This window comes from Cornus florida, unplaced genomic scaffold (genome assembly GCF_030987335.1).
Source record: "Cornus florida cultivar Cherokee Brave unplaced genomic scaffold, ASM3098733v1 CherokeeBrave_3.0.0_Hap2_Chr11, whole genome shotgun sequence".
Classification (NCBI taxonomy): domain Eukaryota; kingdom Viridiplantae; phylum Streptophyta; class Magnoliopsida; order Cornales; family Cornaceae; genus Cornus; species Cornus florida.
Window position 1 is genome coordinate 140338571 of NW_026775581.1, and position 22208 is coordinate 140360778.

At 37.8% G+C, this 22208-nt stretch overlaps 1 protein-coding gene across 3 annotated transcripts; it reads right to left on the bottom strand.

Moving 5' to 3' along the window:
* Window positions 1-79: 79 nt before the first annotated feature.
* LOC132286918 (acetyl-coenzyme A synthetase, chloroplastic/glyoxysomal) lies at window positions 80-22007 on the bottom strand. Of its 3 annotated transcripts, none has more exons than XM_059789352.1 (18): window positions 21339-22006; window positions 21091-21234; window positions 20002-20157; window positions 19779-19901; window positions 19506-19674; window positions 18055-18137; window positions 11699-11800; window positions 11525-11613; window positions 11322-11412; window positions 8279-8392; window positions 7686-7762; window positions 7502-7580; window positions 7351-7419; window positions 7064-7239; window positions 6860-6916; window positions 6662-6752; window positions 6470-6568; window positions 80-361 (listed from the first exon to the last, which is right to left on the bottom strand). In XM_059789352.1, exons 1-18 carry the CDS (start codon window positions 21822-21824, stop codon window positions 311-313), a joined length of 2256 nt encoding a protein of 751 aa, XP_059645335.1. In that variant the 5' UTR covers window positions 21825-22006; the 3' UTR covers window positions 80-310. The 3 variants fall into 3 exon arrangements, with proteins under 3 accessions (XP_059645335.1, XP_059645333.1, XP_059645334.1); XM_059789350.1 differs by lacking the exon at window positions 80-361 and adding an exon at window positions 492-1044 and having other exon boundaries at window positions 21339-22004; XM_059789351.1 differs by lacking the exon at window positions 80-361 and adding an exon at window positions 1458-1556 and having other exon boundaries at window positions 21339-22007.
* Between the last annotated feature and the right edge of the window lie 201 nt (window positions 22008-22208).

Consider the following 22208-nt stretch of genomic DNA (forward strand, 5'->3'; position numbering starts at 1 on the left):
ACATTCCAATTGGTATGAAACTTTTTGGGATAACCTAAGAACAAAACCATACGAGCTCGGGTCCAAAGCGAACAATACCATACCATGTGCTGTAGTGAGTCGTTACAAATAGTATCAAAGTTTGATCCAATTGAAAGTGTACGAACGAGAACATTAGACACCAATAGAGGGTGATTGTGGTGATCTTGCGGGAAATATCACCAAATCTCAAAAGAGGTCTGTGAGAATTCATGACATGAACACGTCGAAGCTTGTACTCGCATGATCAAAATCCTCTCCTGCACAACATTAACTGTTCGGTCTCCTCCAGCTAGTGATGCACAATGGGAGAGGATTTTAGTCCGTACTCACATGCCAACCTCTTGCCAATGGAAATAAAAATAAAAATAAGTTAGAAAATTTTAGTCTGTAATATTTGATAATTAGCTCCCCAAAAAGAACATTCAATTGGAAAATATGATTACTACTAAGACTACAAATGCAAGAAAAACTCAGTATAAATAAGATTCTGCATCCGGATTTTTATTATTTTCTTCTGCAATTTTCTTTTCACTAGTTCCAACTCTGTAACTGCCATCTACAAGGAGTTGAACATTTTCTTAGTGGCTTTGGAAAATATAAACCTGCCTATATTATGTCAGTCACAAAAATACATAGTGATAAGAAGTTTGCTAGAGCTAACAGCATGGAACACCAACAGCATGGAACACCAAATATTTTTTATTGTTTATTCACTCAACAGAGCTAAAAGTTTTGGTATGTAGGGAATTTAACTGACGATGCTCCAACCGAGTCACTTCTCTGAACTCAAAATTTGGAACTTCAACAATTACCAAATGCGATCACCAATTTGGAACTTCAACAATCACCAAATGCGATAAGCTGATCAACCACATTTGGATCCGCAAGTGTGCTTGTGTCCCCTAGCTCATCTAACTGCCTAGAAGCAATTTTCCTAAGAATCCTCCTCATTATCTTTCCACTTCTCGTCTTCGGAAGACCAGGTGCCCAATGGATTTTATCAGGAGCTGCAAATGCACCAATCTGATATATGACACACACAGATTCAGAATATAACTTAATACTGTTTGTATCAATCAATATGAAGTACTAAATAAAAATATCTCAACAAATAACTCCATTGATTGGACTGCCAAGGAGCAAGACATGAGATTAATTATCTCAGTTGAGGTTTTCTGAAATACCACTTCCCTGTTTTCTTCTTACTGATACCACAATGATTTGACATTGTATTACATATGATGCTTCATATTTCAGCCTCTTAATTCCACACACACACACACATGTTGCACTAAATTTCAGCCACTCAATTTTACCATTTAAAGACGATTTACACAAATCAGGGGTATGTCGAAATATCTCAAAATATGCATTTTCAATAAGAGAAGGGAGTGCTGACATCAAATCTCCACAGATCTAGGAGTTATCATAGAATATTTAAGTTTAATGATTTATTTAGGAACTGACACCAAAACTACTCCTCTTTGGGAGACCAGGTGCCAATGGATTTTGTCAGGAGCTGCAAATACTCCAATCTGAAATATGAGTCACAAAGCTTCAGAATATATAAATCTAGGCAAATAACTCCATTATTTGGATTGTTAAGGAGCAGACATGCACTTAATTATTCTCAGATGGGGTTTCTAAAATATCACTCCCTACTTTCCTCTTATAGAATGGAGTCAAGGACGCGCCCTATAGCAACTCCAACTCAAGTTGATTTGGCATTATGCAACTTGCACTGCATTTTGGCCACTTATTTATACTAAGAAAACTTGATTAACGGATTGGAGATGAGAAGAGTTAAATAGAAGAGCACATCTGGTATAGGGGATGTGGGCTTGCGGACTGGGCACTTGTATGGATAAAGTAATATGGAATGAGTGGGTTGGATTGGATTGGGCTTGGACTTTTTATGAGTTCAATGAAGTTAAATGATTCACAACTCACAAGCCTTCTTAACCTACTTACATGGTTATATATATATGTGTGTGTGTTCACGAACAAACGAGCTGCGAAGGTAGTTGTTTGAGCTCGTCTCATTTATTAATCGAGCTTGAAAATTCTGTTTGGGCTCAGTTTGTTTACTAAACAAATGAACACGAACTGATCCCTTGTCGAGCCGAGCCCGAGCTGTGCGTCGAACACTTGGTTCATTTACAGCCCTAAGTGTAGTTGGCATCATAGTCATACCATTCACTAACACCCATAGAACATAGAGGTGTGAGTCGTGACAAATGAGAACTCAGAGAGAGAGGCCATCAAACAGTTTACCATGCTACTAATGTCAAAATGTGATTTTATAATTGAATATTCAATCTACTTATCAAAAAAAAATAATAATAATAATTGAATATTCAATCTGATTAATATTTTGCATATGACTACAACTTGAGATTGAACGTTTAAAAAACTCTCATTCCACGTCTTATTTGGGAAGTAGACGTGTAATATCGGAGTCACCAGAATTCACAGTACTAGAAGGGAAAATTAAGTTCTTTATTTTCTTGGTTTAGTAACAAGCAATGCATGGATGATCTATTTTCTCATAGTAAGCGGTTTCAAGAAGGGGCAGTGATGGAGATCAATTGTAGAAATCTGTAAAGGTCTATAAAAGGCGCCAAAAGGAGGATTCTAAGTTTCGAGCTGGCATAGGCTAGATAATATGGGTCCACGTGGAGTTTTGAATAATTAGGAGATTTGGTCAACTTTTAGTTACTTTAATTATGCTATTAGATAAGTATTGGTTACCTTAATTATGGGGTAATCCTAGAGTCAACTATTGATTGCCTCAATTATGGGGGCAATTACTTTTATTATGTTATATCAACTTTTGATTACTTTAACTATGGGGTACTCCAAGGGTAATGAGCTACACTCACAGAATGTTATAAATAGGTAGAATGTAATCTTGGTGAGGCAGTCAATGAATGAACAAAAATCTCTTTGAGATTTCTTTGTGAGTGATTCACAAATTCTGAGGGTGTGAGGCCTTCTCTAGGTGTGATACCTAGGCTTTGTTGGAGTGATTCCAATAGGTTTTTGTTTTCTATTGATGTGATGCCAATAGACTTTTTCTTATTTTCAAATCTTCTCTCTTTTGAACCATAATCTGTTTATCTGACCCTCTTGGTGTGATGCCAAGAGGCAGCTCTTATTCTATTCGCCTTGATTTCCTACATTTCTACTATCAAACCTCCAAATTTCATCCCTAGTTGTTAGAACTTTCAGACTCTGAATTCTTTGAGTTCTTAGCTATTTAAGGCTGTTCTCTTTGTCCTACATTAGTTTTTGGTATCAGAGCCTAAGTAGACATTATGTTTACACGATCGGAAAACGAAAGATTGGATAATAATCAAGAGATTGAGTTGCTGTCACATATTCTGGAACAACTTAAAGGGCTGAATGCTCAATGCGATGAGATAGGAGCTCGAATTTTGCGGCCTTTTAACAAATCGGTAGCCCTTGAAGAAGGATCTGCATTTGGTACTAATGATGGCAGAAACCGCGAGCAACAACAGCCTTTAAACTCTCAGCAAAGGTGTAATTTGAAGGCTGATTGACCACTACATCCCATGTTGGAGTTTCCAAGAAATACTTCAGAGGTGAATCATCATGAGCCACATGATGCCGCGGGAGATATTACAAAGAAGTCAAGTGATGGAACCCACAGCAAACGGACTACAACAATGCTTCCAAATGGTGGATCAAATTCATCTCATTATAACATGGCTGATCCTGAAGGAAAGAGTATGGTGACTAGCAAGGATAATGAGAACCTGCTTGACAATGAGACATGCAACACTGATCATCTCGAAGAAGACGAAGAGAATTTTTCCTCCATCTCCGTTGTGAGGCACATCCTTGAAGACCCTAAAGTTGAAGATGAAGATAGGTGGCACACATCTAATTTTCGGATCCAACTTCGTTGTGGAAACCAAGCTCGGAGGCCTATTATTGATGGTGATGGCTGCACAAGTGTTGTCTCCACAACCACAATTAAGCGCCTCAAATTTTCAATCCAACCACGTCTACAACCGTTCAAAGTGGCTTGGGTAGATGGTATTTCTATTCCAGTGATTTATTCAGAGGAGAGGAAGTTTAACACAAATAAAACTTGGCCTTATTCGCAAGGACTTGCTGAACCTAACAGAATAAAGCATGGCAAAGGTTCTTGATGTTGGGAGGAATAAAGCTGCTCCAGAGTTTGCAATCTGTTCGACATACTTTTTTGGTTCAAGAATCAAGAGTAAGTGTATCAGCACTTCCCAATTTGGTTGAGGCCTTGGCAAAGCTTGCAAATAAACCTAGATCTCGTGAGTCTTTATAACAGTTGATTGAGATTGCAAGTAATTTTACTGCTAATGTCGCAGTTCGTGCTGGATTTGCTGCTGGCAAAGGTGACAGGGTCAAGCAATCCAGAGAAAAGAAAGGCTTTGACCATGCTATTACAAGCAGGGTCAACTATATCAATGCCGAGTCTGAGGAAGCAGATCCTACCGGTTTTAATGATCAGATTTCTGCACTATTTGCGGAATGGTACCAGATATCCAATTTTCATGGTACAACTGATGTATTCTGTACTCACTTTATTTCACAATTGCAGCAAAGTGGATGTCAAAATGAGGTTGATGAGTCAGAAGGTAATTTTGCTCGTGTTGCCTGCACCAAGTCAAAGACATGATGCCATATTCGTTGTTGTGGATCGTTTTTCGTAAGTGGAGCACTTCATCTCTTATTCTAAGACTTTCGATGTTGTCCACATTGCCAAACTTCTTTTTCAAGACGTTGTCCGGCTTCATGGGTTGCACAACACCATTGTTTCTGATCAAGATATGAATTTTATGAATTATTTTTGGTGGACATTATGGAAGTTGCTGAATAGAAGGCTGAAAAATTCTTCTTTTCACCCACAAACTGATGGCCAAACCTATGTCATTAATCATAGCTTGGGTGACTTGCTTCATTCTCTTGTTGGTGACCATATCACTAGTTGGGATCAAATTCTTCCTATTGTTGAATTTGGGTACAACAGTTCTGTAAACAGGACCATTGGGCGCAGCCCCTTTGAGATTGGGATAGGCTTTAAACCTAGGAAGCCAATTGACTTGGTACCTTTACCAATTGAGGCACACCCTATGCTGAAACAGATGCTTTAAGTAAGCATATCCAAGATATTCATGCTGAAGTTCAAAGGAAGATTGCAATAAGCAATGAGAGTCACAAAGCACAAGCTAATTTTCAGAGTGGTTATCAGAAGTTCCTTGTTACATGGAGGGACTGCCCAATTTTTTATTGTACTTGGATTGCTGATAGTGAGTTCCAATATCTAGCGTCCAGCCTTTATGAGCAATTTTATCCCTTTAACTCATCGGAGTCGAGTTTTTCCAAGCCGGAGAGAAATGATGGAGATCAATGGCAAAAATCTGTAAAGGTGTATAAAAGGCGCCAAAAGGAGGATTCTAAGATTCAAGCTGGCATAGGCTACAGATAATATGGGTCCACATGGAGTTTTGAATAATTGGGAGATTTGGTCAACTTTTAGTTACTTTAATTATGCTATTAGGTAAGTATTGATTACCTTAATTATGGGGTAATCCTAGAGTCAAGTATTGATTTCCTCAATTATGGGGCGATTACTTTTATTATGTTAGTCAACTTTTGATTACTTTAATTATGGGGTACTCCAAGGGTAATGAGTTGCACTCACAGAATGTTCTAAAAGGGGTAGAATGTAATATTGGTGAGGCAGTCAATGAATGAACAAAAATATCTTTTGAGATTTCTTTGTGAGTGATTCACAAATTTTGAGGGTGTGAAGCCTTCTCTAGGTGTGATACCTAGGCCCTGTTGGAGTGATTTCAATAGGTTTTTGTTTTCTATTGGTGTGATGCCAATAGACTTTTTCTTATTTTCAAATCCTTTCTCTCTCTTGAACCATAATCTGTTTCTCACCCTGTTGGTGTGATGCCAAGAGGCAGCTCTTATTCTATTCTCCTTAATTTCCTACATTTCTACTATCAAACCTCCAAATTTCAGCCGTAGTTGTTAGAACTTTCAGACTCTGAATTGTTTGAGTTCTTAGCTATTTAAGGCAGCTCTCTTGTCCTAGATCAGGCAGCCTCTATGCAAGATGAATTGAGGTTTTAGCACTGCACCCAACAAGAAAACTCGATATATTTGAACAAAATGCATAAAATTGTGATAAAATAAGGTACTATGGAGTCCTGAACGTTCTAAGGATTAAGCAATAAGACTGCTGTAATCTGAAGTACCAGATTTTTCAGGAAAACAAAAAGGGAGTCTAATATGCACAAGGTACTACTAGCAAACCAAATGGAACAAAAATCACAGCAATACATACTTATAAACCAATTCCATCCATAAGGCATCTAGATCATATACATTTGAAAAGATTTTTTGTAAAAAACACTGAATTGATATATACCTGGTTTCTGACAGCAAGTATGAGACTTTTACGGAGTTCTTCACTGTAAGGAACACCTTCCACCAGAGTAACAAACGCATATATGCCCTGTCCTTTAACCTAAACAGACAAAAAAGTACGAAACATGATTGAAACAAAATTGCCAGAAAGTTTTCAGACGCACAAACGCTCATACTTAAGTCATAAAAGTACCTCGTGCTCAACGCCGACTACAGCAGCTTCAGCACACTGGGGATGTGAAACTAGAGCAGATTCCACTTCTGCTGTGCCAATACGATGTCCACTGTGTATATTGAAAAAAAATAAATAAATAACATTAACAAAGTCTGAGGAATATAGGCATGCTTTCTTCCTGCTGACGAAATGGTTAACAATGCACCATTTTATTACCTCACGTTGATAACATCATCAACTCTTCCAGTAAGCCAGTAATATCCATCCTTGTCCCTGAAACAAAATTGACACTAGCTCATTAGAAAAAACTTAGTCTTAAAGCATGTGGTGCTTCAGGTAAGCGCAAGCAGCATTTAAAAGCATCAGAAAGATCAGACATTATTAATGAGAAAGATCACAAATTTTCTAGTAATAATTTACCTGCTGCAGCCATCACCACTGAAGTAATAGCCAGGAAATGCCTTGAAGTATGTAGTTTCATATCTTTCATGATCCCCATAAAGCGTACGAAACGCTCCAGGCCACGAGCTTTTCACACACAAATATCCATTGCACTCACCTTCAATTTCAATACCCTTCTCATCTACTAACACGGGCTGCACGCAAATAAAAAGAACAAGCCCATGAGATAGAAGACAATATTAATGGGGGGAAAATACACTAGTATGTGGAGACAATGTGTTAATAATTCAGACTGCAGCAAGTACCTGAACCCCAAAGAAAGGAAAAGTAGCAGAACCAGGCTTCTGTGGCCAGGCACCTGGTAAAGGGGTAATCTGTAAGCAACAATGCAGAACTGTGTTATAATCCATGGTTGTTAATGCGAAAAAGAAACATAAATAAAGAAAACAAAACTACCATGAAGCCACCAGTCTCTGTTTGCCACCAAGTGTCAGATATGGGACACCTTGAATCTCCAACAACATTGAAGAACCACCTGTTCAGAGACACACGCACAAGCACACACCAAAAAAAAATGTTTATTTTCTTTTTGACATTAAAAAATATAGTTGCATCACACTTCTTAAATTGAGGTAGGAACCTCCATGCACTTGGATTAATAGGCTCGCCTACGCTTCCAAGGACTCGTAAGGATTTGCGTGAATAGCGGGTGACATACTGCAAAATCAACAACACTCAAAATTAGTATATTACTTATGATATATACCACAAAAAAAGCTCCTACACTGTGGTGCTCTCTCCTTTCTTCACTCTCAAACATACCCAAAACTATTATGCTTGCATGAAATCGATAAATCTATATATTATGATTTTCTAATTGGACGAAATGTGATGAAGAATACGAAAATGCAGCTTGGGCTAGAAAACTGTGCACGGATAATTAACTTCAATGGTAGATTATGGAGATGCAAGAACAGAGTCTCGCTGAGACGGTTTGGTTACATTCAGGAAGGACCTCTTTCCATTGAATGCTGCAAGTAAAAAGGACAAAACAAAGGGCATGCATGGAGGTAGTGAGAAGTGAAATAGTGGAGCTAGAGAAGCTATGAGCCTGTAGAAAAGTAAACATTGGAGTAACCAACATTAAAGAGAACCTGTAGGAACAAATCTTAATCAACAACACCACTTCACATTTTTTTCACCAACATATGTAAGGTTAAAGAAATTTCTTACCTTGTCTCCATCACGCATGAGAGACCGCACCAGCGTGGGGGCAGTATAGAATATTGTCACCTTGTATTTGTCAACAATGTCCCAACATCGTCCTGGATCTGGATAGTTTGGTGCCTGCAGAAAATATACAGACATGTCATTGAAGGGCATAGTCACATCGATGTCCCTTTTTACCAAAAAAAAAAGAAGAATAATTAATGAAGGCCACTGATCCAAATCGAATGACGCCAGCTACATAAATTCTCTTCGTCCACTCTTCTGCATTGCGAGTAGTGTTTCATATTACAATTAATTTCTTAAGGTCTTTTATTTATTTATTTGTGGTAAATAAGGTCTTTTATTGTTACTTCATCCCATTTTAGTTTTGGTTTGCCTTTTTGTCTCTTAGCTTGTTCTTTTAAATGGTATTATTACTATTATTTTTTTCCTGAATGACAAGTATTATTTTTGTTCGGGATATTAACTCCCTCCAACCATCTCTTGACCAGTTGTTGTTGAGAATTAAATCCCTCTTTCATTACACATAGTGGAAACATCATCATCACATAAGCATATATGGAGTTAATAATCATCCACATACAGGCACAACACAATATTTAACATGGATAACCCAAATTGGGACTACGTCCATGGATGGAGAGATTTCACTATTATGTATCAAGCAAGAGAATATACAACCATAAATGTCAAAACCCCACACTCTCTTTCACTCATTCATTCATTCACCCTCCCCTCTCCTCACAACACTCACCCTTCCAGCCCCTACATCTTTCCCCTCTCTCTCTTCCCCTCTCAACCCCATCTCTATTTATAGAGTCTCAGAACCCAATTCCTTGTTGGACAAGAATTCCCGCAACTTGCCTAACAAAGAGTTACCAAAACAATTTTCAACTCTAAAATAACAGCCTAATGAGATACAACTTCCTCCACAAATTTCAGCCTTGCACCACAAGTCTTCAACCTTCCAAAACAAAAAAAAAGGAACTATCTCCCGCGCATATCAAGCCCGTTGGACCGGTCCATAATATTTGGACCAATCCAATTCCACCAGCACCTCAATCTTTAGTCTACAACAACGTCAGACTGGTCTGCAGAAGTTGGACGGGTCTAATTCTTTCAGAACCATGTTCACACATAGATTTTGAGCCACAAACCCAACAATCTCCACTTTTGCTGAAATTCCGTCTTCAAGAACTCCTCCATTGCTCCACCTCGACTAAAGATCTCTCCACCTCGAACCACAATCCTTCCTCCTTCCTCCCTTCCTTCCATCAACAACTCCTCACCATTGGTGCATAATTGCTCACGCATGGCAATTCACCAATAATACACTCATCCCCCATTGATGCATGATTACTCCCTCATGGTAGCCCATAAATAATACTTCCCCTCATCCACAACAGTTGCTTTTATAGCTCAAGCAACAAACCTCTCTACACACTCTTCACACCATCATCATACATTCGTGCCATCATCCTCCATAGCACCTCACAATCAACCTCTGCTCTGACAAACTTCACACAACCAATCTTTGACTTTAATTTTCAGGACCAACCACAGGCTCTGACCCACCATAGGCTCTCGTACCAGTTGTTCGGGATATTAACTCCCTCCAACCATCTTTTGACCAGTTGTTGAGAATTAAATCTCTCTTTCATCACACACGGAAGCATCATCATCACACAAGCATATATTGATGTAGTACAAAAATGAAAGGTGCGTGAACAATGTTCTTTTCCGAAGTGCTTTCTAGTTTCCTTTTTGATGTTGTTTTTAATTACCTTATAGCTAAGAGTATGTTTTAGGAACTTTTCAATGTTTTTCCTTAATAGTTTTGGGTCAGTTTTAGAAAGTCTTCATTGTCTGTTTTAGAAAGTTCCCATTGTCTTAATTTCCATAATAGTTTAGGATTTGCTTAGGCCTATAAATACAAGCTATTGTAATAGTTTAGGATCAATTATTACTTTTATCAATATCAGAAAATTGAGAGTTTCTCTCAACCTCTTCTTGTGGATTCGAGTGTTTAAAGAGTACATTGCTATTCTTACTTATTTTAATTGCTTTCATTGATCCGCTGCATCAAGATGGTATTAGAGTCATTCTCCATGGACGGTGATCAAGGAGAACGTGTGGTGACTATGGGAGAATTCCAACAACAGCAGTTGTTGTGTGAATCAGCCATGAAAGGGCTGGAAATGAACGTGGCCATCTTCAACGTGCTAATAATCAATGCCAGTTTCAGCATGACGTGTGGTCTGATTCAAGCAATGACTAGATTAAAGGTATTGTTTTAGCACATGGAGATCACGGGGTTTGATGCTGGCAGAATTTCAAATTTCTGCAAGTGGAATTTGTGTTTTTCAGAAACTCTCCATATTTTGAAAGTTTCCTTATTAAGAGTAGTTTTCTGATTTTCATCAGCTTTCCTTTTTGACTAGTTTTCTGATTTTCAGCAGCTTTCCTGTTTTGATTTTATTTTATATTTGGTAGTTAGCTAATATAAGGCAAGGATTGGAATCCCATTGACTGACAACATATATTAGCATACTTGATGCTGGAAGCACTGAAATTGCATTTTGTGCTTTAGATTTGTGAATCTATAAAATACTTTCAAACTTCCATATTCTTACTTTCAAATTTCCATATTCTTTTTTTTATTGACCGGAAACTTTTATATTATATATAAAGAAACATGGTATATCTTTTTCTTTGATCAAAGAGTTCCATATAAATTTCTACTTTTTGTTGCTTACATTACAGTCAATATAATTAAATTATATTATTCAGTCAGTTAATCTTCATAAATTATATGATACTAAAAAATGGCTATAGGGTGCTGATGCTAAGTTCACATCAATCATACCACATTATACTATATATACTATACCAATGTCTATTTGTAGTTTGATTCCTAATTATGACAAGTGGGGGTAATCACTGAACCATATGCACCCTAAATAAAAATCAATATGATAATATAATTCCTGTAATAAATGCAATTATCCAACAGACTAAGCAAATTAATGAGTTCTCGATTAATTACCCCTTCATAAACTACAACTGTTGCTCCATTAAGTAGAGGTCCATAAGTAACATAGCTATGTCCAGTGATCCAACCACAGTCAGCTGTACACCTAAAACAAAGAAAAGAAAATGTCAGCTTGCATCAATATTAATAATTGATGATCTTATCCCCAATAAGGAAGCTCCATAAACATTAATGATGACTAAACTTTTCCAGCATACCAGTATATATCTGATGGCTTGTTGTCAAATGCATACTTGAATGTTGTTGCAGTGTATATCATGTATCCCCCAGTTGTATGCAAAACACCCTTTTTATTGATGAAAAGGTTACATTAGAACACATGTAAAATAATATGAAGAAGAGAACGTTAACTAATTCAGAGACCTAGATACCTTTGGCTTTCCAGTGCTCCCACTGGTATAGAGCAGAAAGAGTGGATCTTCTGCATCAACCCACTCCACAGCACATGTAGTTGGATATTTAGGAACAACATCCTGGAAGATTGACATGACAAACAAGTAAAAGTTGAGTGAACTCATTTACTAGGAAAGGAGATACAAATCATGTTGGGAGAGAGCCACATCATGCAACTAAAGTTAATGGTATCAATCATGCACACTAAGAGATTATTCAGTTTGAGAGGGGAATAAAAGTTCAAGGAGTGGGTGCTGAAACTAATAGCATAAGATTGCTGCCACACGAGAATAATGAAAGATCCAAAGGGAGAAATACTAGGGTAAACTAATATATGTGAAAGTCAATGATCTCTGTCAGATGTCGCCAAAAAAAAAAAAAAAATGATGTCAAAAAACCTGAAAAAGAAAAGGGCCATTATTCTACAGTGGACTTTAAAAGTTTATACTGCGTTGAAACAAAAATTATGGCAAACAAATGTAATGAGAAAAGTTTTCAAGATACAAATGCACAGAAAGAAGTCCAAAAATTCATAAGCTAAATTCCAAGCATGCAATGTCTTTTAGTCAGGTACAATGGATGAGGAGTAGACCACACTAACTAAAAAAAATAAGGCAGAGTTTAGTGAATGATAAAAAAATAAAGAGAAGTGGAAGAGGTACTTCAAGAAGTTCCTGGTCATATTAGGAAAAAAGGTATTATTCTGAAATTAGGCTATGTCATTATATTAGGGAAAACAGATTCCTGTGAAATTATGCTATCTTAGGTGTAGGGTATGCACGAAAAATAGAAAGATGAAGAGAAGAAAGGGTGTGAAACAAAATGTTATCCATTCAAGGATTAAAAGCATATAGAAAAGATGCGAAATACAAGTTAATAAAGTTGTTTGATAAGAAATTGACATCTAAGGAAATGGCATGTTAGGAGCAAAAGGCAATATAATGCCCATACAAAAGAATGAAAGAACAATCCAGCCTTCGCCATCCGACACAATTTGTTATAAATAAAACTTTGTGAGTAAATAATTCACTAAAGACTAAACAAAATAAGAATATAGGAAAATTTTGTTAAATTAGAGGTCTAAATTTCAAGGAAAAGACTAAAACTCATTGCAGATGCGACGAACAATGTACCGCGTAGGTTTTCTTGAAAAAGAGTGAGAAAAAGTTGAAGCTAAAATGGGACCTCCAAATAATCCTTATCGATTTTGAGCAAGCATAAGCTAATATGCCTATTAATACAAATGATGGCTCAACTATAAAATAAATAAATTAAATAAAACCTAGGAACATATCCAATAGTATATACTGCTTGATGACGCATCATTGAATGGATAAACCTGAATAGGGGTAAATGCTGCTAGAATCAAAAGAGACGTCTTAGAACAAAAACGTTCTTAGAAAAGTAGCGCTCAAAATGAATTTACAGAATGGTTAGATAGTAAAAAATTGATGACCAAGAGATACCATAGAGGATAATTTTTACAATCAAGGTGTAGAATTAAGACACTGTAGCCCATAACGCTAAATAAAGTGGAGCAACACCTACTAAAAGAACAGAAAAAGTGGAGTAAAAATTCTGAAATGATGTGCAACTGGCATGTGCCTATCAGATCAACTGGAAAATTTACAAGTAAACAAGAAAAATACCCATGGATTATAGCACAATTTCTGGTCTGTTAAAAAATAATGCACAAACAAGCATGGCCAAAATATGGATTTTCAGTTTGTTGAACAGCAAGAAAGGTTAAAATTGGTAATTTGTAGATTTTGGAAGAGGTTCTAGGCAGCACCAATTAGGGGGCCCGTTAAGTAGGTTTGGACATGTCCAGATCATTGGTTGTACTAGTGAAATATCAACATGGAGCAGGTTGAAGAACAACTAGATAAAAGGACAACTGAGAAGGACCTATACTCCACGAGATGAAAAAATGATGCATGAAGCCAATTCTAATAGTCAGGACAAAGGATTTGTTTAGTGGCATTTATCCTACAAGGCATTTGTAAATCACAATACCATATAAATTATTGCCAGAGTATGGAATTCTATCCATTTATGGAAACTCTACCACAATTCCCTTATGTGAGGGCCAGCCTTGGCGTAAGTGACTAGGGATGGCAATTTCTTCCAACCCGCTGGGTTTTCGCCCCGCTCCGCTCCTAATGGGGCGGATTTGGTAGCTCCATAAATGGGTTTGGGACGGATATGGTAAAAGAATTGAAAACCCGAAGCGGGTTTGGGGCGGGGGCGGATTTAGTGATGCCCCCACCCCCGCCCCGACCCGATTATATATATATATATAATTTAAGTGTTTATTAATATATTTTGACTAAATATTCGCTAGAATCACTACTTACTAAAATTCTACAATTGTGCACGTGATTCAATCTTCAAAGATTCAAGATCTTAGTATTCTGTCCCAAGTCCAGGAATTAATTCAACAGTTTCAACTTTACCGCAATTAAACGGAGTATGCGAGGCGGAGTTGGTATTTTGTCAACCGGAGTAGGGGCGGGGATGGTATACCAATTATAAACCCGTCTCGGAGTTAGAGCGGAATTGGTATGACGAATTTTTTAATGGGGCGGAGTAGGGTTTAGCCAACTCCATCCCAACTCCGCCCCGTTGCCATCCCTAGGCGTAACAGTAAGAGGTCATGGGTTTGAAAGAGGAAACAGCCTCTTCGCTTACGGAAGTAAGCCTGAGTCATCAAACCCTCCCTAGACCTGAAGTGGCAGGAGCCTCTTGCACTAGACTAGCTTCTTAATTCCATAATGCATCGCATGGCATAGTACACAAATACAAATTAAATCACTAAGTGAATAGCATGGATGTGCAAGTAATAATTTAAAGACAATTTTCTAATTGCCATTTCTTTACTCCGGTGGAATACCCTTACAACACTATTGATAGGGAAAAATAAACCTAACATATCTTGACCTAGCGATAGAGGCAACTAAGTGTTGACCAGCCGCCAAATCTCTTTTACTTTCGAACAATAATATTTTCATTAGATAAGAATGATAATATTTCATTATCAAGGAAAAGATAAGATGATGTGGTTCAACAAGATAAGATAACCTTGGCACGATTTGAGAAAGTCAAAGGGTTAAATCATATCCCCAGCAAATCTAGCAACAAACGGATCTCCTCTGATCTCGCACAAATGGATCTCCTCTGATCTCGCAAATGAACTGAGGGACAGCAGCTATAAGAAGGAGATCCTACCAGTCAATAAAGGTACGACAAAAAACTATTATTAAATCCCTTCCTTTCTTTTAAACCTCCGGTGACTGACTTGATCGTCGGAGAGCTCTTGGCAGGCACCACACCGGTGCCATCAACATTTATCGATTTTCTATTCTCTTCTTTGTAAGAAGACGGTGTCATATCGGACCGTGTGGATTTCACCCTCAACAGTTGGCGCCGTCTGTGGGAAACGACAATTCCCTTAAATCAATTACTCGGTTGGGTAAATGCACTTGCGGTTCGGTATGGTAACTGGAACAGAAACATTGTTGCAAGGATCCAGTCAAATAGAAGGGTCAGGTGAACACCCAGATGTCCCGAATAACCAGGAACGGCTTGCAGCGTTAGAACTACAGGTCTAAACTCTTAATCAGGGTATGGACCAGTTGATCCAACAAAATGCAGAGATCCTGCAACATCTTATCCCAACGGGACCACCACCTCAACAAGAATTGTCCGACCCATATCCTCCCAATCTGAATGATGGGGGACAACACGAGAAGGACCGAGAAAACAATCCTTCTCACAAGTTCGAGGCAGAACAAAGCCAAGTCGGAAACCGACATAGAGAACCTCCTTCCCCGCCCCTGCAGAATTCCCAGTCTCAAATAGGCACAACCTTCTGTGTTAAGGAAAAGACAGAGAAAGTTACCTATTTCAACCTATAGATCGAGGATCTCAAGGCGAAAATGGAAGATGTAATGCAGGCTATGAAAAGGAAAGGTCCTACCGCCATAGATGACCTGGTGCAGAGGACCAACTTGCCATTCAACCCCGCTGTTATGAAATGCTCCCTACCTAACAAGTTCAGGATGCCCCCGTTCGAAAGCTTTAATAGGACCAAAAATGCCCTCGATCACCTGGAGACCTTTCAAGCTCTTATGCATTTACACGCCGTGTCAGACGAAATCATGTGCCGAGCTTTTCCCACTACACTTAAGGGATCAGCAAGAGTTACAAGCTGAAGCCAGGAACCATCAACACCTTCAAAGAATTGAGTAAGCAATTTGTGAACCACTTCATTACAAGTCAGAGGCATAGGAGGCCGGCCACCTACCTGTTTACCGTGAAGCAACAGAAGGGAGAGTCGATCCGGGAATACATCACCCAATTTAACGCAGAGATGTTGCAGGTAAAAGAGGTGGACAACAAGGTGGCTTTGACCGCTTTCATAGGAGGACTCCAAACCTCCAGATTCTTGTTCGCCTTGTCTAAAGAACCTTCCACCAGCATAGCAGACTTGTTGATCAGAGCGCAGAAACACATGAACGCTGAAAACGCCATGAATGCATGGAAGGGAAAGGAAAGAGAGGACAAGAAGAGGTCAGCCCCTCTCATCAGGGATGAAAAGGAAACTAGCTATAAGAAATCATTCTTCAGTCAAAGCGATAGGACATATCGTGAGGAGGACTCAGATAAGTATACCGACTAACAATTGTCTCACCGCTGGAATTAGCCTTATCAAGTCATTCAGAATAAAGACCTGGGGGCATCTCAGTTCATCATTTCACATGTTATTTTATTTTCCAATAAAGTCACCATCACCAATGAGATGGATGGCCCTCAATTTCTACGCAATAAAATATTATGTTTTCAGTTACCTACCTATGTGATAATATTAAGCTCATAATAATCTATTTATCTCATTAAAAGGACCCAGGATGAATGAATCTCGTAATCAATATCCTCGTACTATAAGGGATAGTAAATAAATGTCCTGTACTAAAAGGATCCGGGCTGAATGAATCCCGTAATCAATATCCCAGTACTATAAGGGATAGTAAATAAATGTTCTGTACCAAAAGGACCCGGGCTGAATGAATCCCGTATTCAATATCCCCATACTATAAGGAATAGTAAATAAATGTCATGTAATAAAAGGATCCAGGCTTAATGAATCCCGTAATCAATATCCCCATACTATAACGGATAGTAAATAAATATCCTGTACTAAAGGGACGAGCTGAGTGAAGCTCGTAAAAACTAATTCCCTTATTAAAGGGACGACGAGCTGAGTTAAGCTCGTAAAATTTATTACCTTGCCAAAGCGATGGGCTGATTGAAACCCATAAAATTTACAACTAGTAAATTGGATTTTCAAAAAAAAAATCTAATTTTACATCATTAAGAGTCATTGACCATGGGTTTGAATCCGTGCCCTTCCAAAATAGAACCTTGATTTGGTATCTGTTTAACCATTGGGAATATTACTCAAGGAAAGAGTACCTAAAGGTACCCAAAAAAAAATTACCCAAGAGAACATTACCCAAGGGTAACCAAAAAAAAAAAAAAACTACTTACCCGCGGGAAGAGTGCCCAAGGGAAGAATACCCAAAGGAAGAGTACTCAAGGGTACCAAAAAAAAAAAAAAAAAGTTATTGTTCCAGTGAACAATACCCCGGGGGCACTACTCCCGAGGGAACCGGGGGCAAAAAAAAAAAAGTTACTGTTCCAGTGAACAATACCCGCGGGCACTGTATGATGTGGTTCAACAGGATAAGATAACCTTGGCACGATTTGAGAAAGTCAAAGGGTTAAATCATATCCCCGGCAAATCTAGCAACAAACGGATCTCCTCTGATTTCGCACAAACGGATCTCCTCTGATCTCGCAAATGAACTGAGGGAGAACGGCTACAAGAATGAGATCCTACCAGTCAATAAAGGTACGAAAAAAAACTATTATTAAATCCCTACCTTTCTTTTAGACCTCCGGTGACTGACTTGATCGTCGGAGAGCTCTTGGCAGATACCACACCGGTGTCATCAAGATTCATCGATTTTCTATTCTCTTCTTTGCAGGAAAACGGTGTCGTATCGGACCGCGTAGATTTCACCCTCAACAACTATGGCAAAGTATTGATGCACAAAATTAAGGGATTTCTGCTAAAAGGCCCTCTTGCCAAAAGGCCGTCAATAAAACAAAAGACACTAAATTGACTTTAATCTCCAAACTGCAATTACCTTCCATCTTGGACGTGGTTTAGGAATGAACTTTTGGTTTTGGTAAGAGAAGAATCTCATTTCTTTAAGCATTAATATAATAGAATTAACAGCATATAGTAGAGGCAGTGATGTCTACAAACCTGCCACCAGATATCTCTTCCCTCCTGCCATTTAGCAGCTTCCCTCTTCATGGCTGATTGATTTTCATAGGTCAAGCATACATCTGCTAGGAAAAGAAAGTGAAATCCTTTGAATCTTGAAAAAGCAAGTAAATGAACTAACCAAAATTACCCGACATAGAGGCAATCAAGAAAGCCGCATAACTAATATATAATCTGCAGAGAAATGGGCTGATCCAAACGGAAACTAAAAAAAAGTCTGTATTTTGTAGTAAAGTATCATGCTATATTTTATAACGTTACATCTTCCTGAACCATATGCTGTAGATGTTGGTTAGTCACGTAGTTCAAATATTGTAAACATTGTGTTAAACTTCCAATTCATTCATTAGCATTTATTACGTTAGACCTACACCAAATATTTTGATCTAAGCCCTGACATGCTATCTAAAAGTTGCTAGAATCAACCACATTCTCTTTTTATTTCTTATTAGCTCCAATTAATTGAATTTACAAATGTCATTTTGCAGGTGTTCATATTGACTTCTAAGTGCATCTCATTTTCTCTCACGACTTTAACTTTTCCAAAACTTATTTTCTAAAAACAAAAATGATTCTTTCCATTTTGTAGAATCCAAAGATTCTCAATTTTTTCCCACATTGCGATCATAAAAACCCACAAATCCTATCCCGGAAACTGTACCGGTAATCCTGATTATAAAGAACTGTTTAATTATTACTACAATTGTTAGCATTTCCGTTTTGATTACACATTAGTGTCTGGTAAAGTGTATAGACAAATAACACATAAATCATAGGGGGTATGCCCCCTACCTCACCTGTACTATACTTCTTTTTATTTTAATGCAACTAACCAATTCAGGAGAAGAAAAAAAAACACATAATCCTTCCAAGCATTCAATCAATAAGATGCCAAACTATAATTTGCATCTAAATAGGTCTATAATTTCCCAACATGTCCAGCATTTTAATTTTTTATGCCATTTCCATTGTTTTTATGAAAATTAAGTACTTCTAGCCAAAGCATATGAAATTACAGAACTTATTTGAGCTTGGCAAGGTTTATTTATTGTTGGATGATAAGCCTTGGGCATATCTTAGACCATAATTTGACAGTCTATGCCACGTATATTAACATACAGAGCAACAATTAAACATGAACTAAACACCAATTCCAGAGAAGAAAAGCAATCAGTACTCATATCATGTTTAAAGTAGTTTCCCTGTGTTGAAGAACTAGGTATTTCATACATCATTTAAAAAAATAAAATATATATATATATATATAGGCTCCATAATAAATACATTACGGAGCCTATATTTTTTATCATTATCAAATGAAACATGACTTTCTTAACTAACAAGAATTGCATACCAATCATCTTAAATTATATAAAAGTAAAGTAAGATTGCAACACTCAAGCTACGAGTAAGTGACTTAATTTCCCCACCTACAGAGATGCCTTTTTGGTGTGATTCTACAAGGGCAGCATCAACTATGTCTTTAAGACAGATGACCTTAGACCCTCTCCTAACAGCATTGCAAGTTATTACAACCTTTGGTTTGCAATCCATGATCCTTTGGGCAAGAGAATCTGCAGAGAATCCAGCAAAAACAACCTGAAATAACACACCAGATTGAAATCATTTATGGCTGCATGTTTGACAAACAGATTGGATTACAAGAAAGCAAGGGGAGGACAAGGAATATTGGTGAGCAATACTGAGTGGACGGCACCAATGCGGGCACATGCGAGCATTGAGATTGGCAGTTCCATAAGCATGGGCAAGTAAATGACAACAGCGTCACCCTTTCTAACACCAACATCTTTCAAGTAATTTGCAAGCTGTTGGCAAGATAAATCAAACAAAAATTCATTTATTATAATTGTTATCAAATAAATGAGCTGTGTGTGTTTTGTGCATTGGGGTGAGGCAAAAGCTAACCTGGCAAACTCTCTCCAACAGCTGGCTGTATGTTAAACTGCCATCAAGACCGGGCTCATTTCCTTCCCAATATATAGCAATTTTGTCACCATTTCCAGATTCAATGTTTCTGTCCAAGCAGTTGTAGCAAATGCTGGTGATACCACCCTTGAACCACTGCTCAGAAAAAGAAAGTTGGAATGCACATTCCATAAGTTGGAAAAACTTGTCTAAAATTCATTTAATCAAAGAATCACAACAATACAAACAAAACAAAGCTACCACTTAATCAAATATTTATCTCACAGTCTCTCAATCTCGTCAAGTTCACCTTATCACTGAAGGGATCATACCAATCTGCTAGGTGCAGGGTCATATTGGGCCACACTGAAAAATGTTCGGGTCAGATTAAGCACATGTAGTAATATACATCACCTTAACCCCAAACCTGACAGATTTAAAACTACATCAACTCATATTTTTGGTTCATTTCAATTATTTAGAAAATATAAATCTTATTACCAAAAAAAAAGAGTTTGGTCCTTCTTCTGGTTAATTTTTGTTACTCAAGATGGAGGAAACTCAGTATTAAAAAAGCCTTGGTTGAGCTTATTTGCGATAAAGAACAGGTGTTCTTGGAAATGTAAAATAAAAGGTTTGCCCTCACATCTGGGACGCTTATACATTTTTGTGATTTCATCATGGTACCCAATCTAACTCTCTCTCTCTCTCTCCTCCCTATTTCTTTCATGATCGGTTATCTGAACAAACTCAAATAGTTTCATCTTCAATTTTCTTCATCTCTCTCGTTCCTCCCTTTCCTTCTTCTTCTTCTCCTCTCTCCTCCTATTTAACTATTCCTCATAGATCTCCTCAGCTATCTTTTACCAAAATTCTTTCATAAAGATGAATATCTAGAGAAATCAATTTCATTCCATTTAGAAATTCTATATCATATTCACAACTAATAATAAGACAGATATGCATATGACATCCTTTATTTTCATTCTAGCAAACTAATAATAAGACAGACATTATAAGGTAAAACAGAGCACATAAAAAGGGTGGTGGGATTGGTAGATGAACGGGAAATAGAAAGATGTAAAAGACCTCGATCTTGACGTTCCCCTTTCTGATATCCAAATTCTCCGAGTAGACCTCTTGGCCCCATTTCTCCTTCCAGTAGAACTCTGACGCAATGTCTGACCAAAATCCAGCCGGGTCCTCAATTGACCTTCTATACATCTCTAAATACTGATGATTTCCAACATCAGCAAGTTGTTGTTGCAAATAATAATATAGCTTAATAAAGGTGAGTAATAATATATCATGGATGTTAGTGTGAAGTGTAATCTGACCTTTTGGGGAGAGGGAATGAGAGCTAGTCGGGAGAATTCGCCACTGGGGAAGACGAGATCATCCTCCTCGGAGGCAAGTGCCTCTCCTAGGACGATGGCGTTCAATCTGGGTATCCTGCCGGCGCCCGAAGGCAGTGTAGCCATGGACTCCACGTGCCGCAGGTGATCCGACGTCGTGAGATTCCTCCTAGAATTAGGACTAGAAGAACATCCTTCAGAATTAGAAGAAGTCTCCATCGTCATCACCACTCCGCCGCCGCTGATGATCCGATGGTGACTAAGATGAATTCGTTTGCCAAATCTGACAGAGGAAGCCGCCGGAGTAGGAAATCTTGAGGCCCGTGAAAGCTTCACGTTGACCCGCCCCGATTGGTTGGAATTGAAATTAAGAAAGATCTGAATCTGAAACGAGGCAGTTTGAAGTCCAATTATACTACTACTATAAAAAATAGACGAAGGACATGAACAAGAAATGGAAAGCGCCATCCTTCCTTGACTATTTTTACATTTTTTTTATTATGGTGGGACGATGCGATGTATATTGAATAAACAAAAGTTTTTATTTTAAGGAGAGATAACGGTCAAGAAAGGTATTTTATGGCTTCCCATTTACCTGTGTAGATAGAGTCAAAAAAGTAGTACTCGTAGGACTGTAGGAGTGAGATAAGGAAGGGTCCGAAGGGAGTTGTTGAAGGAGGAGCTGCTCAAGAGTATGTATGTGTGTGTATATATATATATAAATAATAATAATAACAAAAGTACACTACGTATAAAAATAAAATAAAAAAGCAATTGTAAAAAAAAAAAAAATTGGGAATGAAATGGGCCGAAAAACAGAATACAAATTTATAATCCGTAATTTTCTTGTTA

Excerpts from the sequence above, each read along its gene's own strand:
- LOC132286918 (XM_059789350.1), bottom strand. The coding sequence starts at position 21,824 with ATGGCGCTTTCCATTTCTTGTTCATGTCCTTCGTCTATTTTTTATAGT. Across the intron at positions 20,158-21,090 it reads AGGGGAACGTCAAGATCGAG|TGGTTCAAGGGTGGTATCAC; the intron begins GTCTTTTACATC and ends TTTTCTGAGCAG. Across the intron at positions 6,917-7,063 it reads AGTGGTGATGGCTGCAGCAG|GGACAAGGATGGATATTACT; the intron begins GTAAATTATTAC and ends ATTTTGTTTCAG.